The sequence below is a fragment of the Zosterops lateralis genome (genome assembly GCF_965231275.1).
Source record: "Zosterops lateralis genome assembly, chromosome: 4".
NCBI classification, from domain to species: domain Eukaryota; kingdom Metazoa; phylum Chordata; class Aves; order Passeriformes; family Zosteropidae; genus Zosterops; species Zosterops lateralis.
The window spans coordinates 71,324,397-71,352,217 of NC_139765.1; the positions used below are offsets into that span (position 1 = coordinate 71,324,397).

The following is a 27,821-nucleotide window of genomic DNA, read 5'->3' on the forward strand; positions in this document are numbered from 1 at the left end:
CCTCATGTGCCCATTCCAAGGGAGAAGAGATAAGGGATCAGTTCACAAGACAAGGAAGAGAAGAAAAGCTGCATTCCACAGCACGATGTGGACTTGAAAGCTTTAGCACCAGAGTAAGCCCTGGAGCACTAAGTTATTCCCACTCCTCCATTCTTCTCTCTTTTCCTAATTTTCTCCCCTTTGATCTTGACTTGCTGCTTCTGAGGTTTGCATAATTTCCCCCTTTGGGTGAGTGGAACAGCTGCAAACCTTCCCTTCCCTTCCTTGGAGACACAGCCCGCAGGCAGTTTTCTCATTTGGGTGCCTGTGGACTGGATCTGCCTTCCATCACCAGGTCACCTTCACCTGGCTCTTCCCAGGGATGTTTTTTGGCACTCAGAGGACTGGCTGTGGCTTTTCTTCACGTGGAATCTTTGTGATGCTGATGGTTGACAAAGTTTGGAGTCCATGGTCAAGCCAGCGTGGATTTGATGTCTGAGGATGGCTCAGCTCCTTTCCCATATCCCAAAAACTGTTTGCTGTGTCTTAGGGCACATTAATCCATCAGGGTGACTTGTGCTTGAAATAAATTGAGTTTGAGAGGTGCTTCCATGCATTGCTGAGCCCATGGCAGCGAGGAGAGGAGAAGAGCTGAGATATTTCACTCCTGCAAGGCTCAAACTGCAGGTGACACACGGATATTCCCATTAGATGTTTCTGGAGTCATCTTTATACAGGTGGATAAAAGCAGAAACTAGATTTTTTTTTTTTTTTTTTTTTTTTTCCCAAAGATCATGCTGTGACTGGAAAAGGAAATATTTATTCACCAACACTTATTGGCCTCATGGTTTCAGAAAGACTTTTGGGATTTTTCCTTTCTCTTCAAAAAGGGGGAAATGGGAGATTTTTCTCAGCACAGGAAAGTCACCGGCAGGACCAGGGAGAGCAATGATGGCTGAGCTGAGCTCTTTTCAGTGCTTGAAGGATTAAAATGAGCTTAAACCCAAAGCAGAGGTCCCATAAACCTGCTCAGGTTCCCTGTGGGGAACCCCAAATCTTCATTGTGTTCATCCTTCTCCTGCTGGCAGCATCTCCCCAGATTAGAGCCCTCTCTCTGTGCTTGCAGACAGTGGTTTCCTCCCCTTTGATGCCACAATTTTGAGTTACACTTTGTCCTCACTGCTCTGAGATGAAGATGTAGAGAGTTTCCCATCCCATCACAAAGAAATGCCTGCTGTTCTTAAAGAAGGCAAAATCTAACCCTGAGAAAAAGTCTCAGGGAAGAGTTCATCCTCCAAAAAAACTGCTGCTGGCCCCATGCAGGCTTGAACGGTGGGACTGGAGAAATTATTTTGGAGGTTTAACTCATCCCCCAGACTGAGAATTTGCCAATTTTCCTGTGAGTTATGTCATGTTCCTCATCAAATCTATTCTAGTCACATATATTTTCCAGCATTTGTGTGAACAGGGTTTTTAGGGTCCAAATTGCTGCGAAAAGCAATGATGGTTTGTTCTGCATTTAATGTTTTAATTATGATTTTTTATTTCTGCGTCCTGGCTGGAAAGATTTTTATTTTTTTTTCCCCTCTTTTCTTTTTGCTAATTGTGAATATTCAAAGGCGTTGGCCAGGTGCCTGGAGCTTTGCACACTTTTCTGTTGCAGGTATTTATCCTGAAAATATTTAAAGGAGAGATTGGCAATGGTACAAACACTCACTTTACTGCAGAAATCCCACTCTAAAGCAAGTTGACTAATTTAAAAAAGAGATGAGTTGAAAGCCAATGTTTTCAGTGTGAAAATGCCCATTCAGTTGCAACACTGACTGAAAAAAAATTACAATTTTAAAGTCCAAATCTGTCATAAACTGGTCATGTATAATATCTTAGGATCAGCCCATCAAAACCAGATATTTTATTTTCTTTGTCTTTTTTCTGTCTAGATTCAAATTGCTGACAGGAATTGCTGGTGGGGAACAGATGGTGCAGAGATGATCCTGCAGAGCTGGAGTGCAGAGCTCAAGTTCTACCTCTTGATGACTTCTAATGCCCAAAACATGTCCATAAATACCCTTCTCCACAGAAGGCAAGGTCTGCAGTGGCTCCATTGGTGATATCAGAATATTTCCTTCCTCTTCCAGGTGTCCCTGCCCATGGCAGGTTTGTTGGAACTCGATGACCTTTAAAGTCTCTTCCAGTGATCTTTAAGGTCCCTTCCAACCCAAACCACTCTGCCCATTTTGGCTGGGTGGTGACATCTTTTAAATGGTGTCCCAGCTAATCTGAAATCCTCTTCCAAGGAGCATCCACGGCTCCTTTGAGCCTCTGGAATAGATTAGAGGGATCTTCTCAGCACGTCCCTAACCCTCAGCTGTGCTGGAGCAAACAGATTGTGCTGAAGATAACCAGATGTGAGCAGATAAAGGGGCTCAGCAGAATTAGGGCCACATGTGTCAGATCTCTGAGAGATCCTGCAGCCCCCAGTTGGAGGAGCAGCCACAGGCCAAGTTTTTCAGGTCATTTCTGGTGATCTAAGGCAGGAAAACCCATCAGGTGAGTGAGAGAGGTCAGTGTGAGGGGGTGAAGGCAGAGCTGTGTCAGACCATCCTGGTCACAGGATGAATCACAAAATCATGGAATGGTTTGGGTTGGAAGTGACCTTAAAGATCAGCTAGTCCTACCTCCTAACCCTTCCATTATTCCAAGTTGCTCCAAGCCTTGTCCAACCTGAACAACCTCAGAGTAACTTGCTCCAGTGCTCAACCACCTTCACAAAAAAACCGCAAAACAAAACAAAACAAAAACAAACAAACAAAAAACAAAAAAACACCAAAACAAAAACAAACAAAAAACCAAAAAAAATCACCAAAACAAAAACAAACAAACAAAAAAGAACAAAAAAACCCAAACCAAACCAAAAATCAAAAAACAAAACAAAACAAGCAACCAAAAAAACCCAACCAACCAAACAAAAAACAACAACAAACACAAAACAAAAAAAAAAAGTGGGTTTTTTTTGTGGCTTTTTAAATTATTTTTGTATTCCTTTAAGCAGATTTTTTATTATTATTTTTTTATTATTTTTATTTCTTATTTTTATTTTTTATATAAAAATTATATAAAATTTATTTTTATATAAATTTATATATAATATATATTAAAATTATTTATATTTTCTTTCTATAATTTATTATTATTTTTATTTCTATGTCCAGTACGTCCATGTCTCTCTTCCACTGGGAAGCACTCCACATGCTGCCTCAGCAGAGAAGAAGGATCATCCCCCTCAACAAGCTGTTGATGTTCTTAAATTGAGGGAATGATTTGGGTTGGAAGGGACTTTAAAGATCATCCAGTCCCACCTCCTGCTGTGGGCAGGGACAACTTCCACCATCTCAGGCTGCTCCAAGCCCCATCCAGCCTGGCCTTGGACACTCCCAAGGGTCCAGGGGCAGCCACAGCTTCTCTGGGCACCTGTGCCAGGGCCTCCCCACCCTCACAGGGAAGAATTTCTTCCTGATGTGTAATCCAAACCTGCCTCTGGTCATTTCAAAGAGGTTGGTCCTTGTCCTGTCACTCCACACCCTCATCAAAGTTCCCTCTCACAGCCCCTTCAGGCACTGGAAGGTTTTATAGGATCTCCCTGGAGCTTTGCCTTCTCCAGGCTGAACAATCCCACCTCTCCCAGAGGGGAGGTTGCCTCACCTTGAAAATTCTGGTTTTTAAGGCTGAGGAAACACCAAATAAACGTTCCTGTGTGCTCAGGGCTGCTCTAGATCTGTCTCAATGTCCTCCACCCCATGTGGGTTCCTGCAGCTTTCATGGGTCTCTTTCAAGCCTCTCATAAGGGAAGATTCAACAAGAAACTTTCAGCTGGCTGATGGAAAATATCCAGCAGGCTTAAAGGTGGTTAGAGGTGTGCCTAGAAGTTTATCTGGACATTTTCTCAGTCAGATGCAGCAGTTTGAGTGCCCCTAATATACTCTTTTTTTTTCCTTTTTTTTGCAGTTAAATGTAGCAATTCAAAAAACACCCTCCTTCCTGCCCCTTTCATTCCCTCTCTGAAAGGCACACTGATTATTGGTGGGTTTTTTATTATTATTTTTGAGAGTAATCTAAGCTTTACAGGACCTCTGCTGTCAGGCTGCCTCAGATATTGCATTGACAATTCCCAGCTAGATTTATCTCCAAGGATATTCAGTGCCTCCCCATGGCATTATCCTCCTGCTAATTGAAATTCTGTCCTAAGGAAGAAAAAAAATGATAGATTTCCAAAGGAGGGGCAAGAAATAGTAAGGCAAATAAAAAAAAAAAAAAAAAAAAGAAAAAAGTAAACCAAAACAAGCCTCTAAGGCAATTCCCCAGACTAGAAATCTGGAACAATGTTTTATTCCTTTCCCTCACAGTCAACTTCCCAAAGGGGCTGAATTATCAAATATTACATGGGGTAATCTTAGGAATTCAAGAATTTATACATATATATATATATGGAACCCCACCATGCTGATCACAGGGCACAATCCAGTTTACAGAGCACTTTTCTGCTGGGATTCACCAAGACTCTTGCTGGTTTCTTATCAGTTGGCTTTTTAAGAGTTCAGAGTTGTTTTAATCCATTTTTCCTTAGGGAAAACATTTCAGGGTTTGTTATGTGGCTTAAAGTTCACACATGACCCTCCCTGTATTTTTGACTGGTGAAAGAACCTTCCCAGAGTGCTGTTTTCAGAGTCAGGAGCACAAGATGCCCTCAAAATTGGTGCCACTTGCCAGAAAAAAAATATTCCAAGTGTTCTGGAGCTGTTTCCTAAAGTCAGAGCACCACAAACCATTTGGCTTTTCAGCTTTGAGCTCACAAGAGCATTTAAATTTAAACAAACACAGCAAATTCCCTGCTGGTTTCACTGTGGTTTGACATGGGCAAAACTCCCTGCTGTCTTCAAGGGAGTTGGTGACTGTTTATATCATGAAATACATGAAGGGTCACAAAAATGACAGAGGAGGTACAGAAATCCCTGAACCACTGAGAAATCCCTGTCATTTCTCACGTTGGGATGTCCAGCACTTCCAAGTCCTGCTTCTTGACCTGTCACACCAAATTTCTGAATGCAGGACTGTCGTGGTTTGAAAGCAAAACAAGTGAGAGGCTACAAGTTAGAAATACAGTTTAATAAGAAGAAAGGAAAAAAGGTAAAGTAAAATAAAATAAATGTAATAATATAAAAAACCACTGACAGAGTCAGAACACAACCTGAGCAGGGTGGTGGAAGCAGTCCAGGTGAGGTGTTCTTCCTGAAGCAGTGATCCTGTAGAAAGGTCTGGTAGCTCTGCTCCTCTGGGAATCCAGTGGGTCAGGGCTGTTTGTGCTGTCCCAAATCCCTGATTCTATCCAGGTGGGAATGCTTGGCTCCTCCCCCTGGGCGGAGCATCTCCCAATGGGATGAGGAGTCGTGCAGTGGGTCCTTGATGGCCCATTAAACAGAGATAACTCCTGGAGGGAGTTCCCTGTGAGTCCTGGGCAAGGCATTGATGGGCCATGAGCAGAAGAGCCCAAAGGAGGGGCCTGGGAAAACACTGCCCCACCTGGTTCCAACAGCTCATGAAGATGGTGATAGAATAAATACTTTGTGCATATCCTACACTGCAACCCAGGACAAGGAGGATGCAAAAGTTCTGCTGGAAGAAGAAAAAGGGATATTGAAAAAATGTGAAGTGCCCAAACCCAGTTTTAGCCTACTTATGCAGACCATCCAGCAGGTTTGGTGGAAGGGATGGGATGAATCTTCTAGCCTCAGCTTTGTGCCTGGCCCTAGAAAAATCCTTCCTTTCTGGACTTTCCTCTTGCTGAATTAGTGCTGAGGGTATTTTATGATGTCTCCCAGCTTTAACATCCAGAGGATTTGCTGGTTTGTCAACAATTGAAGGAAATATTTGGGAAACATAGACCAGGATGCCCAAAACACCCCACAAACAGAACGAGGCTGGAATCTCTTAGTTTTATCTCACTTATAATGCTGAAATATTCCAGACTGACTTTCTGCTTGTAAATAACTGCATGTAAATGCCGTCAAAACTATAAAGGGTTGTCCTCAAGCCCCTCCTTGTCCCCTAAACCATCAAAAATAATGCAATTAAGGGAAAATACCTTGTTTGGCCCAACTTGAAAAGAACCCAGGTACGTTTTCATGGAGGAAGTTTAATGTGGGTTGGATGTTTGCAGTCTGGCTTCTGCCAGGGAATGGGTTGTGGATAAATAAGATTTGAGGAGTAGAGTGAATGCTGCTCTCACTTTCTGGGATGAAGGGAAAGGGATTGGGTGTGAGTGTCAGCAGTGTGAGACACCTACTGCTTTTATGTGTCTAATGATGCCTTGGAAGGCTGACCTGAAACAGAGACTGGACAGAGCCAGAGAATAAAGCAGATATTTATTGAAAGGCCTTTAGGATACAAATTGGGCAGGACAAGAGCTTGGCCAGGGCTACACCCAAGGTGGACCCAAAATGGTCACAAAATGGACAAACAGTCACGAGGTCTCACCCTTTGATAAGTTTTGGTCCATTTGCACCTTGGGGTTTAATTGTCCAATTACAGCTTCAGGTTGTGAGGTCTCATCCTTCTTGTTCCTCCCTTCAGTCCACCCTTGTTTGTGCTTTTGGGGCTGAAAGTTGTCCTTGGTCTTCATCAGTAAAAGGATTTGTTTTGTCTCCCTGCTCTGTGCAGAGCTGAGTGGCACTGAATGTGAGGCTCAGAACTGCAGCCCTGGGCAGCACAGAACCTGGAAATATGAAAACTCAAGCTTAAGGCATCACTATTAGGAAGAAAAAGAAGGAGAAAGGAAATGAAGATTGGATGGGTGGGAAAAGTGAGGAGCCCTAGGTGAAGCCTGGGAATCCCATCCTGTGAAGATGGAAGAATGGCAGGAAAAGGGATGAATTTACAGCCCCAGATAGCTCCTTGCATTTGTCCTCCTGCAGACAAACAGACCCCTTTGAATTATGGGGCTGTAATTCTGTTTGGGGACAGAGCAGGGGAAGAGGAGAGGGGGAGGCTGTGAGAGCTGTGTGGGGGTTTGTGACCTCCCCAGAAACCCCTGATGGAATTCCAGCCCCATAACTCACAGCTGCCTCTTCTGGATCCAATTCACCAGAGGTCTCTGATGTGGAAGTTGAGCTGGAGCTTGGGGCTGTGCCTTGCTCCTGCTGGGGAGTTAATCAGATTGCCTTTGCTAATGCAAAGCAGGGCAGGTTTGTGAGGAAGTTTCCCTGGATCCTGCCTGGGCTGGAGCACTGGAGAAGCACAGAGCAAACTTGGGTGCCATTGATGTGATTGGATCAGTGTCTGCAGCTCTTCCTTCAGAGTCATTGAGGAGCAAGAAGGAGCACAAGGCCAGAGCCATGGCAAGGCTCACCCCCAGGGTGACCCTGATGAGCCATGGAGATTTTCCGTTTGGCTCTTCCCAAGGTTTGTCCCAAACTGCAGATGAGCAAGACCCAACTCAGGGCCACCACTCCCAGTGCAGGACATGAGATTTGGCTCAATTCCACACCTCTGCGCCTGGTCCATAACATTCCAGAGAAGAGCAGGTCCTGATGGTACCTCAGGGTCAGTATTTTGTGCTCCTCCAGCAAAAATTCATCCAACTCAACAGGACACTGTGTCCAGGACTAACTTAACTCCAGCCAGTGGTGTCTGGGACAAAGCTGGGATGTCCTAGGACATAGCACTTGTTCCACTGGATAGATTTCCTCTCTCTGCCCCCAGACTCTGTGTTTCAAAACTTAAATCCAACTTCAGACCATTTCTTAGGGCTCATTCTCTTCCCCCCACCAGCCCCAAACAAGTAAACACCAAACCCTCACAGTCAGAACCTTTATTATTGAAATATTATTGAAAAAGCACCTCCTTTTTCAATATTTTTTTAGAAACCCCTCCTGACTCACTCACCTCTTTTCCCAGCATTTTTTTTTTTTTTGTCTAGCTCTGTATATTTGGCCCTCAGAAGCCACACTGTCTTAGACCTTATGGGACAGAGAGAGCCAGACTTGGATTCATTTTTATCTATGAAGGGAAAAAAAAATTTAAAAAATCTATGATAGATGCTCATCCCAAGCTGTGCCTGGCCATTCTCTGGGAGAAAATACTCCAAAATTAACAGCTAAACATCACAGGCAATTCAACACAGAGCCTGACAGTGCTCCACTTTGGCCTCCTTTTATTTACTAGCACAGATGTAGCCAGGAAAAACACGATGCCTGCTGGTGCTCCTGCCCACAACATGTTTGTGAGTTGTGACTAAGGGCTGACCTGCCTGCCTGTGTTGTAGGAACGAGGGCTGCATCCCATATGGCAAACTGAAGGAAAGCTGGCCTGTGGAGAAGTCTTGGCATTTGTGTTTGGTTTGGGGAGTTATGAGGTCAGTGAGTAGATTTCCCACTGGCATTTATGAGAAGGCAGGAATTTCAAAGGGGTAAATAATAATAATAATAATAATTAAAAATATAATAACAATAACAACAACAACAACAACAACAACAATAATAATAATAACCTAACAGTTTTTCTCTCAATTCTTTTCCCTCAATTGTCTTAGGCGAAGGCAAAAAAACCAAATTGATTCCTGCTTTCCTCCCAAATGCTGGCTGGGTTGTGGCAACACAGCACATGGCAGAGAAGTTCAGGGCTCTGCTGTGTGTATAACATGAGAGTTTTCCTGAAATAATTACAGCAAAAAAGGTCAAGGAAGAGGCACTGCTGGGATTCATCCCACCTGGCTTTGGAAAGGCACAGTGCAATCCTCTGCAGCTGGGTGAGCTCCTCCCTGGAGCCAGCCAGAGGAAACAGCATTTCCCTCTGTCAGGCACTGCATCTGTTTGAGCCAGCAGGGCTGTAATGGGATGGATTTGATCCCAGAAGGGCTCAGTTTTCACTGGTGGCTGCACAGAGATACAGGACAAGCCCCACAGGAGAAAACACCCACGGCCACTCAGAAAACTCCTCATCAGAAGAGATGATTTTGCAGGAATCCTGCTCTGATCAACCTGATCTAGTGGGAGGTGTCCCTGCCCATTGGGGGTTTGGAACTGGATCATCTTTAAGCTTCCTTCCAACACAAACCATTCTGTGATTCCATGAACAAAACCTCATTGGAACCAGGAATCATTTTCTTGCCACTCAATGAGCTGGAACACCTTGACACTGAAGCTGGCAGGTCCCTGCAGGGCAAGGGACTCAGAGTTATGGTCCCTGCCCCTGTCACCACCTTGGTGAGGAGCACCTGGGGCTGAAACAGGGAAGGGATCCCTTGGACAAGTGATATCCAGAAGGAGCTGATGCTGGAGTTTATTCTCTGCTGGACCAGAAAACCCCCAGGATGGGGAATGGTGAGGGGAACATCTTAATGCAATCCAGGCAGCTGAACCTGGGAAGAGTTAGAAAGTTGGAAATGGGAAATAATAAAGGGAAATCAAATCCTCCCCAGGGTGCTGGAAATGCTCCTGCTCAGCTGACATCTGGGATTGCTTTGGGAAGCTGAGCTGCAGAGGAGTTCCCAGCTTTTACCTGGGAGATAAAGCCCATCCCTGAGCTCTGCAGAGCCTTTCCCCCTGCCAGGTTTCCGTGGGACACTTGGGGGATGTTATTTACACCAGGGATGTCACAGACCTGGGACAAATGGTCACCATTTCCTCAGGGGAGGGACAGGAAGGAGGCAAGGATTGAGGTGCAGGAAGTGGCTGTGATTTCTCAAGGACCACAACAGCAGGAAAGCTTTGAAAATGCCTCTTTTCTGTAGCTTGTGGTAGAGAGAAACACCAGTGACCTTAGGGAAAGGACGTGGCACTTGGGGACATGAGTTAGTGGTGGCTTGGCAGTGCTGGGTTAGAATTGAATTTGGTGATCTTAGAGTGATTTTCCAACTTTAATGGTGAGAAAGTGGCTCCTGCTTGCTTTGTAAATATCTCCTTGGCCTTGAATATCCAGCTCAGCTCCTCTGGGAGCTGGACAGAGGCGTTCCAGAAGCTGGAACTGGGAGAAGAGGCTGTAGCCTCCAGTCTCTGTCACACATATGTGACCACAGCCAAGGTCCCAGAGTGTCCCAGGGAGCATCAGAGTGATGCCCTGCCCTGCTGCAGACAGATCCATGTCAGAGGTTTTCCTTCTCCCTCCTACTCTTACAGCTTTCATTAAATCCAAGGGGAAATTCTCCACTGAGCAGATCCCACACATGTAATTCTCCCAAAAAACAAACATTTTCCAGCTGACAACAGGGGGTTACCACAAGCCTGGAGTTCATTTTCCTGTCTGTGCTCAGTAAATCCAGCTCCATTCAATATTTGGAAGGGTGTTCTCTGGGAATAGTTGGTGTTTTGTTGTTTCCCAGTCTTGGCATGGAAAACAAGAGGAAACTGGTCCAGGTTGTACCAAAAGGGTCACAACGCTGGTCCCAACTGTGCCCTGCCCGATGGATTCTCCCAAATCTGTAACACACAGCTGTGACCAGTCACAAAAACTGACTGGGTGAGTTGGGATTGGTGCTGGGCTGCAGAGAGCTTTCCTTCTGAGATTCCAGCAACACATTTCACTTCTTCCTGCCTCAGGTTCTTCTCCACCTTTTCCTTTTCCTTTTCCTTTTCCTTTTCCTTTTCCTTTTCCTTTCCCTTTCCCTTTCCCTTTCCCTTTCCCTTTCCCTTTCCCTTTTCTGTCTTATTGACACAGAAACTGTTATTCCTACAGGGACATTCTCTCTCTTGTTATGCAATTTCTGGTGGAGACACAGCCTAAAACTTCTCTGCTGGAAGTGTAAATAGTTTCACTTTGTCTGAAAGGAAGGTTTTAATGAGATAATTTAGTTCAGGTTTAAACAATGCCTTGAAAAATAAAACACCTCGTAACTCTTCATTTAGAGGTGGTTTTGAGTTTTACCCTAAACACACTGATAATTCAGAAGAGCCAAAACCTGAAGCTCTTCCTTGCACACAGAGTTTTTCAGCGTCAATTCCCACAACTCACCCTGCTGGGCTGAGGGGTCTGGTGGGGGATTCCTGTGTGGGGCACACACAGCTGGGAGTGGCTGAGCTGCTGCTGGGATGTGATGGCAGAGGGATTTGAACCCCAAGCCTTTTCCTCTGTGTCCCAAGGGGCAGCTGGACAGAGATGTCCCATTTCTGTGGCTGGATGTGCCCAGTTACAGGTGTAACTGTAACTTCTTCTATAGGAACCCAGACATTGTTGAGCAGTACCAGGCTGAACCTGTCTGAGCTTCATTCAACTCCCTTCCCTCTTTGAAATCCACTCTCTTCCTTCCTTTTCATTGTCTCCATGGAGTTGAGGCTGCAGAAAGCTGTTTGCATTCCCCAAGCCTCATATGGGGTTTCTTTAGTAGCATCTCTGAATTTGTGAGCTACTCAACCTGGTTTTTTGGGGTTTTTTTAAAGAGCTGGTGACACCCCAAAAAGAAATGGAAAGGAATAACTTGTGTGGATCTCATATCTCCAAAAAAAAAAAATAAATCAAACAATCCAATAAATGTGTTTTTGTGTGACAGCGAAAGGAAAAGAGAGACAACAACAAAGGGAAGGAAGGGAAAGGAAGGAAAGGAAGGGAAGGAAGGGAAGGAAGGAAGGAAGGAAGGAAGGAAGGAAGGAAGGAAGGAAGGAAGGTTGGTTCCAAAATATGTGGATATGGGGACATGGCAGTGCTGGGTTAATAGTTGGACTCAATAATCTTTAAGATATTTTCCAGCTTTTCCTTGACTTCAATTCCTTCCCTCTGGCTCTATTTGACACAGAAAACAGAATTCACAGCCTGGGGCATTTTTATTTCTTTATTTTTTTTTTAATAAACTTTATTCTATATTACAAATAGTTGTTTTTTGATTTTTTTTTCTTTTTTTGTTCTGGACTGCAAAATAGGAATGCCTTATATTTACATACACAGGTATACAATTAATTATAACAAAGGTACAGAAGCTTTGCCTTTACCAAGTAACAACGGGATTCCAATTTAAATAGTATAGATTTTATTTCTTTTTTTTTTTTTTTTTAACTAGGATCAGTTCAAAAGAAAAATCAAACCAACAACAACAACAACCTAAGAAAAAGGATCCCAACCTCCTTTCTAATGCTGTCTTGACATCTCTTTGAGGCTGTTAGTAACACTGTGGTGAAAGGAAATGTCTTTCCATTGATTTTAAGTTGGAAGCTTTAGCAAAACAGAGAATGAGACTTCTGGGCTCACGTGTATGTCCGAGACACAGGGTCAGACACAAGGGAAGGGCCTCTCTTGTGACCTTAAATAATCCAGTTGCCTCTCGATTCCTTGGGGAAAACACTGGGAGCATTTAGCTAGCACCTAATCTCTCTGCTTCCTTACCCCAGCCTGGGCTGGAAAGTGGAATTTCTCCAGGGAATGGAGAAAGAGCAGCATAGAAAGTTTAAATAACACCAAGTTTCTCTTAAAGATACTTCAGAAAGGGCTTCAAGCTTGGACACGTGCCTTGGTTTCTCCGGCTGGCTCTTTGTGCCTCAGTCTATCTGAAAGTGAACAGCAACTTCTCCACTGGGGAATGCCAGACCACGCCAGTGAGAGAAGGGAATGCTGAAAAGAGCCTGAATGTCCTGGTTTCCCCTCTGTTTTCCACACCCAAGTTTGCTTTACTGAGCTTCCCTGCACACTGCTCTCTGCCGCGAGCGTCTTTGAGGTGATCTGTTTCCAAGCAGAAAGAATTTCTTGAGGTAAACTCTCCATTTTTAGAACAGAAGATTAAAAATAATAAAAGAAAACACAAACCAAAAGCCAACCAAACAAAATCAACCAAACAATGAACAAACAACGACGACAACAGAAATCACACACGTGACAGGTTGATCAGACTAAGCAGCTTTGTAACTTCAGTGGGGTTTTTGGTGAGTTTATTTTTCCAAGTGTTTATTTTTTTTTTTTACTTTTTTTATGACATCTTTCTACAATTTTTTTTTTTTTCATGCTATAAGCCTGTGTCCCTTTGGGTGCTTCTCCAAGTGTAGAGAACTAAGAGCCATCCCAAATAAAACATGGTTGACAAGCTCGATTTTCAAAGCATTTTCCACAAAATAGTTATTTTCAGTAAGACAATACAATTATTTTTCTTTTTTTGCAGAAAGGGGCATTGCACAGTCACAGAGGTGAGGGAAAACTGCAGGATTCCATGGACCAAACACTGCCCTGAAATGGGAGCTGCACCAAATGAAAAGCAGGAAAATTCAATCTGGGAATGGGCAGGAGGTTGAGGTTCACACTGTGATGTTGAGGTTCACGTGTTTCACCTTTCCTGCTCTACAGCACACCAGGTTTGGATGGCAAGAGTTGGGACATTCCAAAACCTCCACCTGCCCTGGAGGGCAACTCTCACTACTCATCAAATGTACAGAACAAATTGTCCTGGAATCACTGAGGCTGTGTGGTCACCCAGGGAAGCTGTGGCTGCCCCTGGATCCCTGGAAGTGTCCAAAGCCAGGTTGGACACTGGGGCTTGGAGCAGCCTGGGATAGTGGGAGGTGTCTTTGCCCATGGCAGGGAGGTTGGAATGAGATGTTCTTTAAGGTCTCTTCCAACACAAACTGTTCTGTGATTCCATGATTCTGAGAGTCCTTTGTGCAGACACAAAGGATAAATGTATATCTCACTTAGCCAAGCTCTGGGACTGAGTCCTTCCAGGTTTCCAATATTCCTTTGGAAGAGTCTCTCACATAGCAGTGTCTCTTCCCAAAGCAGTTTATTAAAGCCTTGGGGAAGGACAGAACTATATTTCATGTTTTGACTTAGTTCTGAACAATTGTCCTTCTAATACTGGCTGTTATGTGCTTGGGTTTTTTACCTCACAGGCATCCCAGACTCCAAGAAATTCAGAGGGGACTCAGCAGGAAGGCTGACCACTGACTGGACTCTTCAAATTTGATTTATCAGTTTTAAACAGCATTATTAAAAATAATGACAATTATCTGATTTGCTGGGTCTCGTTCCCTTCATGGCAAACATTTTCCTGTGGGTTAATGCACAAGATCAGGAAACTTTGGTAATCACTTTTCAATCTAAGCAATTACCCAATGAAATTCTGCTGATAAATCTTCTTCACGACCCAATAAATTTTATGGTCTTCAGTGTCAAAGGTGCAAGATAAGAGAACTGCAGTGGTAACACTACAGGGATGAAAATTGGCATAGCCTCCTTATCTAATGGAGCAAGGCTGGTGTGTGCTGGGTTGCCCAAACCTTTGGATGTGTTCAGGACAGGATGAAGAGTGGGAAGAGAAGGACTGGGACATGTTTTAACATTCAGACTCTGTGATCTTAGAGGTCTTTTCCAACCCTAATAATTCCATGATTCTACACTAGGGGAGGAAGGTGACCTTGGGTGGCTGAATTTCCCCTCGATCATTCTCCTGCATTGTCTTGGAGGGCAAACAATCTCCAGCACCTCCTTCCACACACACAACCTAAAACTACTCTGGTGGAAGTGTAAATGCTTTCACTCTGTCACAGATTTCCCCACACTGGTGTTCTCTGGAAGGCTCAGTCTGCACCAGCACATGACGTGATGGATCAGGTCTCACATCACTGTCACTGACAGCTGAGTCCTCCTCACAGGGAGGACATGTGGTGTTTGCAGAGGGGCTGTTCACCCTTTGTTCCTCTAACCCAACAGCACAGCCCCAGAGCAAACCCTGCAGTGAAGAAATAATCTTGACTCTCTCCACAGAACCTCAGAGAGTCTTCATGAGTTCCCTTTCCTCTGTTTCTGATGGTGCTGCAGGTTTTAGCATTAATTATTTGATTGCAGTGTTTGAGAAATGCTCATAAAGATCAGCTTATTGTCTGGAATATTCTGGATATTAGGACCTTATCCATGGGCTTCTGGGAACTTTGGCTCCAGTTCTCTCCATGGTGCTTGAAAAACAGCCTGGGACACTACCTATTTATCAGGAATTTTTGGTCAAGTGTGGAAAGGGAGGTGGGGAGAAAAGAAATCAAAGGAAAAGAAAGCATCCGTGTTGTAGTAGGGCTCATTCTTCTGCTTGTGTCTTTGTTTTTTAGTTGTATTTTACATGCACTTAAAAAATAGTTAGCTCAACTGGGAAGGCTGGGAAGAAAGATGCCAAGACTTCTCATAGACTGGGGGATTCTGGGATACTGGTTGGAAATGGGAAGGGCACTGAAGGGGACAGGGGAGGAAGCCCACGCATTTACATCACAATTCTGGCACATTTTCCAAGCAAAAAAGCAAATCCAGCTCAAACACCAAAATAAAGAGAAACAGAAAGACAAAAAAAAAAAAAAAAATAAAGAGGAGATGAAAGAGAAGCAAAACGCAGATTTTCTTTCAAATCCTGGGCATGGGGGAAAGAAGAGGATGGAGAGAAAGCAGAAATACCTAAATGGGAAGTTGGAAAGGATTAAGACACCAGTCTCTTGGTGCTTCCCATTTCCCCTAGTGTTTCATTCTCAGTGTCTCTGAGGTGTTCAAGTTTTTCTCGAAAAATATATATATATAATATACAGATGAAAAAACTCCGTACCAGCAAGAAGAAATAAAATACCAACCATGGAAAACAACCATAACAAACCAAAAAACACAGCCCTGAAAACATCGAAAAAGAAACAGGGTGAGTCTCAGATTTCCCCTGTGGTGTTCCTCTGACTTCAGTAACAGTGCAGGATCACACCAGTTCATTTTGATACTTTTTTTTTTTTTTTTTTTTTTTTTTTTTTTTTTTTTTTTGTTAAACAGCTTCTTCTTCCTCTCATGTGCGCATGTCCAGGCAGGATCGCCCATCACTCATAACCACTTCCCTCCAAGCCAGCTCTTTGTCCTTAGACTCCTACCATCCAGCTGTGAGTACAAGGCATGACAATAGGGTCCATATTTATCTTTTGTGGCACTTTGTTTGTCAAAACCTTTGGTTTCTTCCTTTTTTTGTTTTTGTTTTTATTTTTTTAAATTTTTCCCCTTTTTTTGTCTTTTTTTTTTTTTTTTTTTTTTTAAACTTACGTACTTATAAAAAATACTGTGTTTTGTGTTGTTTGTTGTCATCTTCTTACCACTGGCTCTGGTGGGGCTTCCCACTTTCACAGCCATAATCAATGGATCTGGAACATGCGCTGACGTTACTAAAATGGATCAACAGAACCATGGCAGAACCAACCAAACCCAAACCATCCCCAATGCGCAGGCCTCTTAAAACTGCTGAGATGTCCATAAGGTGCACGATGAGTCCATCAGCTCAGCAATCCAACAGAAAGCAAGCAGAACCAAAAAAAAAAAAAAAAGAAAAAATAATAAAAAAAGGAAGGAACGCACACGCGCACACAGATACACACGCACACGCACAAAATAATCGGAATTATGATCAAGAGAGAAATGTCTGGGGGTGGGGGTTAAAACCAAGACGTGTCCCTAAGTTTGCTGTTTCAACGTGAATCTGGTGGTTTTCTCCCCACAGACATGTCCAGTTTTTGGACTGCTGCTCTTTGAGCGGTTTTGGACTCGCCTACGTGTGTATCTGCTCGGCTGAAGGAAACCCTCCCTGCTTGCAGCACATCCCCCCTCACACACGCTCAGGATCCATCACTCCCAAGAGGTGCTGGTTTGGTAGCAAGAATCAGGAGTAAACCCAAACCTGTAACCAAATTACACACCCTGCCTGCACCCCTCCCTCCCTCCAGGTGCACAGCAGATCCAGGCTGTGGCTCCAAGGACGGGGTGATGTGGATTTGGGCTGATTCTCCAGCCACTCCTCCATCTGCTCATGTCTGGTGAGACGAATGCTGACCCAGATCTTGCCTCCCTGGTGTACAAGAAAGGTTTCTCCACACCTCGAGGGTCTCTAATCATGGTGTTGTCTGGGCTGGCAGACGTGTGAGTGGAACAGCTGAAGGCAAAAGAGATGCAGGAGCTCACTCCCCTTTGGTTGGCCATGGAACAAGTTGAGACGTTCTGGAGAAGCTGAGCAGAGGATGGGACAGGGACAGGGTGGTTCCCCACAACTGTCCCATGGTGACAGCGATCCCTGAAGGGATAAGAAGTGCAAAGAGAGAGGCAGCAACTGTGCCTTCAGCAAGGCCTGTTGGTTCCAGGAACGGAGAGGAGGAAAGGCCAGGAGTTGGCACCAAAAGGCAGATGGGCTCACAGCAGTTCAGAGACCTCCAGAAGACAGACAGTTCAGCTGGGGGGATCTAGGTAGAAGAATTTTTTGCAGTGTTTCATTCGGATTTCCTCCAAGATTTCCTTCCAAAATGTGTGGTGATATTTCCTCTTGGGAGTGGCTTGGAAGGAAGGCTTTGCCGTCAGCCCCGTGCACCACCTCACTTCACAGCAAGCTTTTCAGTAACCATCCAATATTCCACTGTGGGAAATCAACAGCTGCGTGTGCCAGTCCAGGGAACAAAATGGAAAGAACAGCTTAAAAAAACCCCAACAAATAATCAAACAAACAATCCTTCTGGTTCTTCTTTTGAGGCTGAGCTCCTTGCCTGGAACAAACCAAGACTTGTGGCTCCTGCTTTCCAAGGAATGAGGGGGATGATGCTGTGCTGGCAGGAGGAGCAGAACCACCACCACTGAGGGGATGCCACCGAGCAGAGAGAAAGAGCATTTTGCTGCAGTGCTACGACCAACAGGACACGACGGGAAAGACGGAGGGGGACACGCGGCTCTTGGGAAAAATAAGAAGAACCATATGGAACACATGGGCAAGGGAGTGTCGGTCTCCTCGTCCCCTCTTGACACTTTCCCTGCCCCAGAGGAGCAGCTGTTTGCCCAGGCAGGATGAGCCACAGCTGTTCCTGCTCTGGACGGAGCTGTGGCATTTTTCGGGGAGCCTCCTCTCCCAGTGGGTGGCTATCAAGAGATAGAATTGCAGTGGGTGTGCAGGAGAGGAGCTGGATGGGCTCTGCCCTCCAGGAGCCCTGCAGGCAGGCTGCCCTTCCCCTTGGGGACACTTGAGTAATACTGAGTTCATTTCCATGTCCACTCCAGAGGCTACAGCCCTCGGGAGGGCAGTTAAAGCAGCATGACAGAAGTTACCTCCCAGTTTCACCTCTGCAGAGTTGAGGATGCGATGCTGGGTGAGGGTTGGTGGGGTCTTTGTGTGTGTTCAATAGTTTCTCTCTAGGGCAAAAGGCAGAGGGGAAGCTGTGAAAAGGAGAGCTCCACCCGAATGTCTTCATGGCCCCAGAGCCAAGATTCCTCTGCAGTCTTTTCTTTTAACCCCTGGGGCTCTGTCTCTTTGTCCACAGATTTGGAAAGAGAAGGAAAAGAAAGAAAGAGAGAAGGGGGAGAGAGAGAGAGAAAGAGAGAGAGAGAGGAGCGCTGTTCGGGTGACTCTGCTTACAGCCCATCAAAACTTGCACTTGGTAAAGATGATGATCTTGAGTGAGGCACGACTTGGTTTATCCCTCCCAGGGTGTCCCTGGCAGGACAGTTCTCAGCTGTCTATGCTCATGAGGGTTATGACTTGTTCAAGTTTGTAGGCAAGTTTCTGTTTCCCAGCCTGATCATCTTGATCGAGGGCTCCGAGAATCTGGAAGAGGAGAGAGGGAGGAGTGATAGGGATTTTGGTTTCTTTATCCAAAATTACTGAGACCAGCATCTTAGAGCAGCAGAGGAGGGTCAGCTTTCTCTAAGGCAGGTCCCAGGCTTAGCTTAAATCATACAGGGTAGGTCAGTCAGACAGGAGGGAACTAAGGTTTGGGTTTGATCTGACTCAGTGTAGACCTCTGGACTGCAACCAATCAAATGGATTCTTATCTTAGAGATCAGTTATTTATTTATGAGCTTTATCCATCACCTGGCCATGCCACTTGCGATGCCCTACGGGGTCTCACATGGCCTTCAATAAATAGAACCATGCTGGACACCTTAAAGTCTGTGTTGGGGCATTTTGGGGTGTTTTAGGGTATCTGGAATGACGTTGGGCACAGTCCTTAAGCAACTTTTGGCCACTTTGGATGTAAAGCTCATGTAAGGCTCCTCTGCAGAGAGCTGGGGGGAAAGGGCCATTTGGGTTTGCTCCCCAGAGGAATCCCATTCAGAGGTTTCCTCCCAAATTTGCCCTAAACCAGGATATGGGTTTTACCCATACCTCTGAGGGTCCAGCCTGGCAGAGACGTGGTAATATCAATTAGCCAGATGGCATGATCGAGTGGGTCTTGAAGAATCAAAAAGGTTTTAATAAAGAAGGAAAATAGTACAAAAAACAAAGGCAAAGCCGAGCACAGTATAGAGACAAGTCTCCTACTTGCTACAACACCTCGAAAACAGTGAAGTTTCTTTGTTCTCTCTCTTTAGTACTTAGTTTAGGTGGGCTTTTTGTCCCTTGCCCCAATGAGATGAACAACATGCTTTGAGTTACATTCTTGGAGCCCAATCCATGCTTTAGTGTTGTCTCCAAGCCAATTACAATGAAAAACCCACAGAACTTTCCAGATAAACTCCCTAAAACACTAAAGGCAAACTGAAACCCTTTCCCTATTTGGAAGCACCCGTTCGAAGCGTAGGGCTCGTTACTACGCCGGGACAGCACCAAAACCTTTAAAATCTCTTTAAAAAGTTCCCAGAATTGCAGCAGGCAGGCTCTCACCTCCTCGCTGTACTTGCCCACGTAGGAGTAGATCTCGGAGAGGGCGCTCATGGTGTTGAACTCGTTCATGTGCATGCGGGACTGCTCGGCCAGGTAGGCGTTCATGTCCTGGTCACTGATCGCTGGCATCTTGGCGATGTCCGAGTAGTACCTGAGGGGGGAAAAAAAACAGGTTTCAGTCCTTGAAGGGCAGGGCAGGAGATCAAGGAGTGAAATCTGTTGGAATCCCTCCAACTGCTCATGGGAATTCCCAGAGTCCTGCCCTGGAAAGATTTACCGCGGAGTTTTCCACCCAAGCTGGAAGAAAAGAGTTTCCCCAAGGATGGGATGTGCAGATCTGAGTTTCAAGAGTCACAGTTTCAGGGCTCTGGCCACAACAGATTTCCAGGATGTGACCTCAGGGCTCTGGGGTCACAGGCCATTACCCTCCAAAGTATCCTGGTCTCCTCCAGGCTCAATTCTCTGGTATCACACACCTAAACATTCATTTCCCATTAAACCAAGGTATTTTGTGGCAAAAAATAAAAGAAAAAGAAGTGGAAACAAACATGTACCAATACCCCAATCTTGTCTTATGACACTGTGTAATATTCCCCAGTCTTGTTCTGTCCTAAAGCCCCTAATTCTTGTGGTTTCTCCTTTCCCTGTTTCCTCATTGGCTGTGGTATCCCTGGTGGCCAGTCCCGTGTCCCCTGTAGGTCACTGACCTTTGCCCTGCCCTTTTTACCTCCTATGTGCCCTCAGACCATTGGTTCCTGACCTCTATTTAGGCCTGAGCCCACCACAGGCCTGTCCCTGATTTGTCCTGATCCCCTCTGGCATGCTGGAATAAACCTTTGCTGGAATTATCATAAAAAGGCCCTTCTTGCCTCTCCTTGCTGAGCTGGCCATGGTGTGTGTGTTTTGTGGACCTGACTGCTTTGCCTGAATCCTCCCCAAGTGGCTCTTCCACAGGAGATGCTTATTGGGAAATAGGGAGCAGCTCCACCATCTGAAATCACACTGTTACAGAAATCCACACACAAAAAAAAGGAGAAAAAACCCCACACTTAGTGTTGGGATTTTCTGGTTATACACTTGCTCATGCTCTTCTTTTACAGCAAGAAAGGTGCCCTAGCCAAAGTGGAAATGGCTGAGGACTAATCCTGAGCACCAGACACATGTTGTGTTCACCCCAGTTTGAGAATGAAGCCCCAAAGGACATGCTGCAAACTTTCTCTGTGCCATCAATGGGAGCTGGATTGAAGCTGGATGACTTTGTCAGACATTCAAGGGCTTTTAGCCCTGCCTCTCTTCCCAGAGGGACCTTGCTGCCCACTGAGAGCTCAGGATTTCACTGCCGTGCACAGAAAAACCCCAAATATTTTTTATTTTTCGTTGCACTTGTTCTCACCATTACATCTACCCCCATTGCTAACATCACTCACCTCTATCCCAACAACTCTCCTGCTCACCATCTCCTTTTTGCCCCATATTTTAAGCTGGCCTGATATTTGTGACAACAGCCATCAACTCCAGTCTTGACTGGGAAAAATCTGCTTTTCCTAGGAGTCAACAGCATTCCCCTGGAGCTCAGGAGGACTGGGAAATTGGAACTATGGATAAACTGGGGTTTATCCATAGAATCTGGATCTCCCCAGAACCATTGCCCATCAGGCTTCCTCTTGCAGAGTGATGTCTCTTTAAGGAAGTTGCTATTTTTGATGTCCTTCCTCCCCTGGGTAAGGCAGGTCTTGGAGGACAAGGTTTGCAGAAGGTAATCAGTCACTGTCACTCGCAGCTGTGCTCTGCTGTCAACTGGTTAATTAGACGCCATCATTTACATTTTTAATTTCTGCAATTTGACATTTTGTGCACCAGGATAAAAAAAAATAAAAGAAGAAGAAGGGAAAAAAAAAAAAAAAGCCCATAGCTGCAGCAATCCACAATTTTATAATTAGGAGGCAGAGGGGACGGGGAGCCAAAAGAGCTGACAGGTGTCCTGTAAACAGTGTGGAGACACCTGCTGAGATGGAGGCTGTTTGCCACTGCAGAGAAATTGGACATTTGAGTGCTGTGTGATGAGGATCCTTGAGGTGGATGAGTGGGAAAATACCCAGTGACAGAGCAGGACGAGCAGCTGCTGGAATGTCCTGTGGAAAACAGAACAGTGCAAGAGCATGGGGGGAAACCCTTCCACACCAGGAGGCTCCAGCTATGCTCAGTCTGGGTTTGTCCCCCTTCAATCTCACCCTGATTCACCACACTGGACCAATCTCTTGTTGATATCCTGGTTTTGGTGGTGGAATGTTGATGTAATCCTTGGGAAAGAGAGGCACAGGAGGCAGAGGTCTTTCTTGCTTGACATTTTCCAAAGCTAAACTCTGTTTCACCATAAAAACCCGTGCAAACCTCATTAATTTTACTGCAACTTCCAGCAGGCACAAAAAACATCTCTCTCCCTGGAGTCCTGGCATTTTGTCTTCTGAGCTTAGGACCAGCCAGAAATCTTAGTCTAACTCAGTCCCATGGTCTAAATATTTCTCATTCTCAGTACTCCAGTGAAAAGTGGTGTGAGTTTGTTTTTCTTTACCCTCTCCCTGACCCCTAAGTGGACCTGGACAGGTGTTTGTGAGTAAGGTGAGCATCTGGAAATCCCAGGAGGCCCTGTCCTGCAGAACTGCCCCCAGGAGAAGATGTTGAGCAGGAGGAATAAATATTCCTTAGACCTTTGCCACTCCCAGAAAAACCTCAAACAGGTCTTGGCATCACCTGCTGGAGAAGATCAGATCTGTGCTGCACAAGGGAAAGCATCAGGGATTGGTGGCATCTATAACATGGCTGAGAAAACAAGGAATCTGGAGATCAAAGGAATCTTCTGGTCAAAAAGCAAGGTGTGCCTTAACACTGAAAAAAAATAATCCATGTGCCACCAGCACATTTCACAGACTTGTGGGGAAAGCAGACTTGCAAAGCAGTGAAATACATTGATTTATGGTGCCTGAAAGGAGAGCAGCTCCTCACGAATGTTGGAGAGGCACCCTCCTGATGGGTGAAATGAGAAGAGAAGGGGGCTCATCACATCAAAAGTAAATGGGGTCAGTGAAGGAAATCAGAGGTGCCAGTCTGGCTCTGACAAGCAGTTAAAATTCTCCTTTTCCTCTCTGGCTGAGCTGTCACCAAGTGGTGGCAGGATAGTGGGAGTAGGGACAGGGTGCGCCCAAAAACTGGAGCACAGACACACTTAACAACTCCTTCTCCAAGTTTGTCCTGTTTCTTCTCCACCTGGCAGCAAGAGACTCTTGAGTCTGTGACTCACAAGAGTTTGAAATCTCCCCATCCCTTTCCAGCCCTGCAGAGATCATTCCCCAGCAGCACAACACACCCATGACTCATCCAGACAAGGAAAAGCAGCAGGAAATGTTCCCTGGAGCCAAAGATGGATGAGTTTCAAGAGTCACAGTTTCAGGGCTCTGGCCATGACAGACTCCCAGGATGTGACCTCAGTGCCCTGGGGTCACAGGCCATCACCTACCAAAGCATCCTGGTCTCCTCCAGACTCAATTCCTCGGCATCACACACCTAAACAGTCATTTCCCATCAAAATCTTGTGGTAAAAAGTAAAAGAAACATAAGTGGAAATAAACATGTACCAATAGTCCAATCTATATGAGCCAGAAGACATAATATCCTTCCATCCAAATTCTGCCGTGGCCCAGTGACTTATTTATGCAGAAGAGTTTCTAATGAAGCCATCAGTGTTCTCTCTAAAGAAATGATGAATGTGTGTATTAAAGCATCCTAGCAGGGAGATGACAACATCCCTGCTGAGTCTTTATTTACCTTCGACTCCAGCCCAGATCCTCAGAGGTACTTAGAGCCTCTCTGCCATTTGCATACCCCTAATGCAAAAAAAAAACCACTGAGAAGCTGTCACCAAACCCCAGAGGCCCTTACATTTCCACTGCTGGAATTTGCAAGGCTGCCTGTGCTGTTTCCATCACCCCTGCAGCTGACAGCTCCCACAGCAGAGCTGGGCTGGGAGGGAGTGCCAGGGGCAGAGAGGTGATCTGTCACCTGTGGAGGGTCACCAGGTCTCACCTGAGACAGGGACAGGTCTTTGGCTCACAATTCCACAGCCAGCAGAAGGTTGAGAACACAAGGCTGAGCCAGATTCTCTCTGAATGAGACAAAAGGGCAGCAAAGCAAAGCGGCAAATTCAGCTTAACCTGCCTCCAAGGGGTCAAGAGTGAGAATCCTGAGCAGATTTGCTGCTGTTTCTGTACTCCAGTGGATCCTTCCCCAGCTGTTTCCAGAAGATCCTCAGATGAATATCAGAAGATCCAGCCTTATGTGTCTGAGTTTCCCTGTGCTCACAGGAGCAGCCTCCATTCTTACCTCAAGGCTCTCCATCCTCTGAAGTGGCGACTGGAAATTTGTTCATTAAAATTAAAATTGTGAGGGATTGGGGTAAACCCATCATTCCAGCTCTCCAGCTCAGATGGAGGATGTGAGGATAACTGGGCCATGGTATGTGTCCTCACAGGTACCACGAGCACAGCAACTCACCCCAGCCTGCCTTGAATTGGAGAGAGAGACAAAGAGACCCTCCATTGCTGCTGATGGATGGAGAAGGATTTGGGATGTACCAGGATGCACTTGGTTCTCTTATACTGAAAAAATAATTATTCTTGTTCCTTCCTCATCTTCCCCTGGATTGCCTTTTGTTTTGTTTTGTTTCCTTTTGTTTTGTTCCATTTTGTTTTCCCAAGGAAAGCGACACAACAGCGACCCGGGCATACATCACAGTGACCTGGGAATACATTCTGTCCTCTTGTTTATCCAGGGATAAATGTTCTTCCCCTCGGTACCCACAAAGGCTCCTTAGTGGAGCTGTTTCACAAGAATGACTGCGCCTGCTGCCTGCCCAGTAACTCATTAACTCATCAAAGGAGAAGAGAAAAGCCACCTTGCCAGTGCTCCCAACCCCAGCCCGAAATTTCCACGCACAGCCCATGGTTTAGGCAGCTTAGCATGGAGCTAATTGCCTTCCAAAAGATCTCTTTGTCATGGCTGTTGTTTGTCGCTGGGATGGGACCGCACTCATTAATAATCATTTTAGCATATGAAAAGCTTGTAACGAATCCATGTGCTGCAGACGGCAGACACAATTACAGCAATAACATAATTAGGGTTACGCAATAGCCGGCTGTATCCAGACCACTGGAGGAGGGAGAGGAGTTGTGAAAGGGATATGGGGGACTGTTCCAGCAGGGAAGGGCTGGTGGAAAAGCTTGGGAACAACCAGCTCTTTTATGGGATGCAGTGAAGCAGTGCAAGGACATGCTGTTGTACTAACACAGAGTTTCCTGGGAAGCATCTGAGCTGCTGGTGAGGCACTGGAATAGATTGCCCAGGGAAATCAGGGATGCCCCATCCCTGGAGGTGTCCAAGGCCAAGCTGGATGAGGTTTGGGAGCAACCTGGGATAGTGGAAGGTGTCCCTGCCTATGGCAGGGGGTGGAATGAGATGAGCTTCAATGTCCTTTCCAACCCAAGCTGTTGAAGGGAACAATTCTGTCTGTGTGTGCAAGCCCTAGAAAGGGCAATTATTTTTATTTTACCTGTTCATGGCTTTTCCTGCTGCTTCTACCCTCAGAATAAACAGTGTAGCTTGAAGGACAGCACTGCCTCAATGGCTGAAGAGGAATTGGGGCACAGGCAGCTCCTCTGGGAGAGGAGATTCCCCCAGTACCACCTCAGAGCAGAGAGGATGTGTGGGGCTGCACCCTCCACATCCAGCTGAAAACTGCACTGTGTAAGAACAGCTTTTTGCCGTGATGAGAAAACATTGGGGTTTGGTTTTTTGGTTGTTGGTTTTTTTTTTTTTTTTTTTTTTGTTTTTTTTTTGTTTTTGTTTTTGTTTTTTGTTTTTTGTTTTGTTTTTTTTAGATGAAAAGTGAAGAAAGACAAGTGAGCAGTCTTCAGCTATGCCAAAAGCTGCCCCAGAGAGGCAGGGAATGGAGCTGTACCCCCTGCCCTGGGGATGCCTGAGCTTTAATTACAGCCAGGCAGATTTTGGCTGCCCAGCAGGGAAAACACTGTGATGGGAAGGACAGGGAAGCAGGGGAATGAATTGCCTGAGGACAGCAGAGGCTCTGTTGTTGGAGGCCCTTTAAGAAAGGGGTAGAGACAAGCATCTGCCAGGAAGGCTTTAGACAGAGCTGATCCTGCCCTGAGGCAGGAGATGGTCGGGTCGACCTCCCGAGGCCCCTTCCAGCACTGTTTTTTATTATCTCCACTGACAACACCCCCTGCCTTGACCTTTGGTATGCTACTTCTCCAGCTTTCTTTCCAGCAGAGAGAGAGGGGGCACAAAAAACTCGTTTTTTTAAAGCAGAGCCAGGATTTGGACCTGTCATGTGGTGCTCTTTTTTTTTAAAGCCCTCAGAGTTTCTCCTTAAAACCTCAATAACTCACAATATTAGGATAGATGCAGCTTTTTATTGTTTTAAACTGGTCCAGTTTGTCTTTTTCTATAAAGTTAGCTGCAAAGTGGCCAAAAAACATCACAAGAACTGCACAGGTGGAGATTTCCTAGTGACTTGAGAGCCCTGAAAGCCCAAGCTGATGCACTGGGTGGGTGAAATCCCAAACAGGTGCAGTTTGTCTGTTTTGTGTACTCCAAACACGCTCCCAAAGCTCTTCCTAACCAGATCTAGACCTCGACACCTAAAGGCTAATGGGATGCAAATCGCTGTTGCTTCATGAATCATCAAATCAGAAATGTTTTGGGTTGGAAGGGACCTTAAAGATCATCTCATTCCACCCCCTGCCATGGGCAGGGACAACTTCCACTATCCCAGGGTGGTCCAAGCCCTGTCCAGCCTGACCTTGGACACTTCCAGGGATCCAGGGGCAGTCACAGCTTCTCTGGGCACCCTGTGCCAGGGCCTCATCATTCTCAGAGTAAAGAATGTCTTCCAAACATCTCACTTAAATCTCTCCCTTTTAATTTAAAACGGTTCCTCCTTATCCTAAAAGTATCTATGCTTGTAAGGATAAAAAAGTAGATGAGCTCATGTCCTCAGGAGCTGGGTAGCACCAGCTGTGTCAGGCACTGTTTGCACCCAGGTTAACACAAAAAAAAAATGAATATTGTTATAATTCTGAATCCCACATATCAGATCACTTCAAGCTTCTTTTGATCCCGAACCTGGCAAGCCTATTTTGAAAAGTCTTCATTGGATGACTCTTAAGTTAGGAACACTTGTGATGTCTCCATTGACTTTAAGTTTTTCTTAGAGGAGCTCTTTTCAATGCACAATAAGCAGCCAAAAGAGACCGAGTCCCTGCAGGGATGAGGAAAAAAAAAAAAGAGCACCAGACCCTCTCCTTGCAGCCCTGCAGGTGTTTTGGGCACCAGTGTGAAATGGAAAAAAGTCTTTGGCTTCTGCTTTTTGTGCTCTGCCCCTTTTCAGTCTCCCACATCCTTGCCTCCGTGCCAGGCTTCAGTAGGGAAACATCATATTGATTGTGATGCAGGCAATTAAATGGTGTTAATGAAGTTCAAACAAGTGTTATCATAAGCTTGGCAGCATGGAGAGAAATGAAAGGTCAGCCACAGCCCTTTGTCATTTTTCAGTGTGGTGTTGAATGCTAATGAGACAGTCCCAATTAGAACAGGCTCCCCTTTGTATTGCTTGGGGATTGCATCAAATGCTCCCAAGTTCTCCAGATTTCCAGGCTCAAAGGGGACATTTGAAGTAAACTTGAAAAGATGCAGATCTGAAGCTGCTCTAATGTAAATTCAGCAGAGCCTATGGAGTTTTGCTAACTGAAGTCAGATGAGATTCTGCTCTACCCTTACCATTCTTTTCCTCTTCTTTTTTTTTTTTTTTTTTTTTTTTTTTTCCAATGGACTCGTATAATGATAATTGAAAAGCCTCCACTTTGTTTTAGAACTACAGCCTGACTCTTCGTGGCTTCAACAAAAGCCAAAGAGCCTGTCCCAATTTCCTGGGTTAATTGTCCTGCCTCATCAAGCCTCGTGTTCTGCAGCAGGAAATCCAAGATGTGGCTGCACTGGGACACTTTTTAACCACGTGTTTCCACCTCTGGGTGTCTCATTTGAATAGTGAACCTGTGGGGTTTTTTTTTTCCCCAAAAGCCTGAAATTCTCAGCTGGATCGTTTCAGCAGGCAGAGTCCACCTCTGCTTCCACTAATATTATAAAAGGACTATCATGAACTCACTGA

General features: G+C 45.4%; 1 protein-coding gene across 1 annotated transcript in view; it reads right to left on the reverse strand.

Moving 5' to 3' along the window:
* Positions 1–17,994: 17,994 nt before the first annotated feature.
* Positions 17,995–27,821, reverse strand: part of PLXNA4 (plexin A4) — a 421,348-nt gene continuing 411,521 nt past the window's right edge. The window contains exons 30-31 of the mRNA XM_083858928.1: positions 19,586–19,736; positions 17,995–18,526 (exon numbers count right to left, since the gene is read on the reverse strand). Coding sequence (XP_083715054.1) covers positions 18,431–18,526; positions 19,586–19,736 — 247 coding nt within the window. The 3' untranslated portion in view covers positions 17,995–18,430. The remainder of the gene's footprint in view (positions 18,527–19,585; positions 19,737–27,821) is intronic.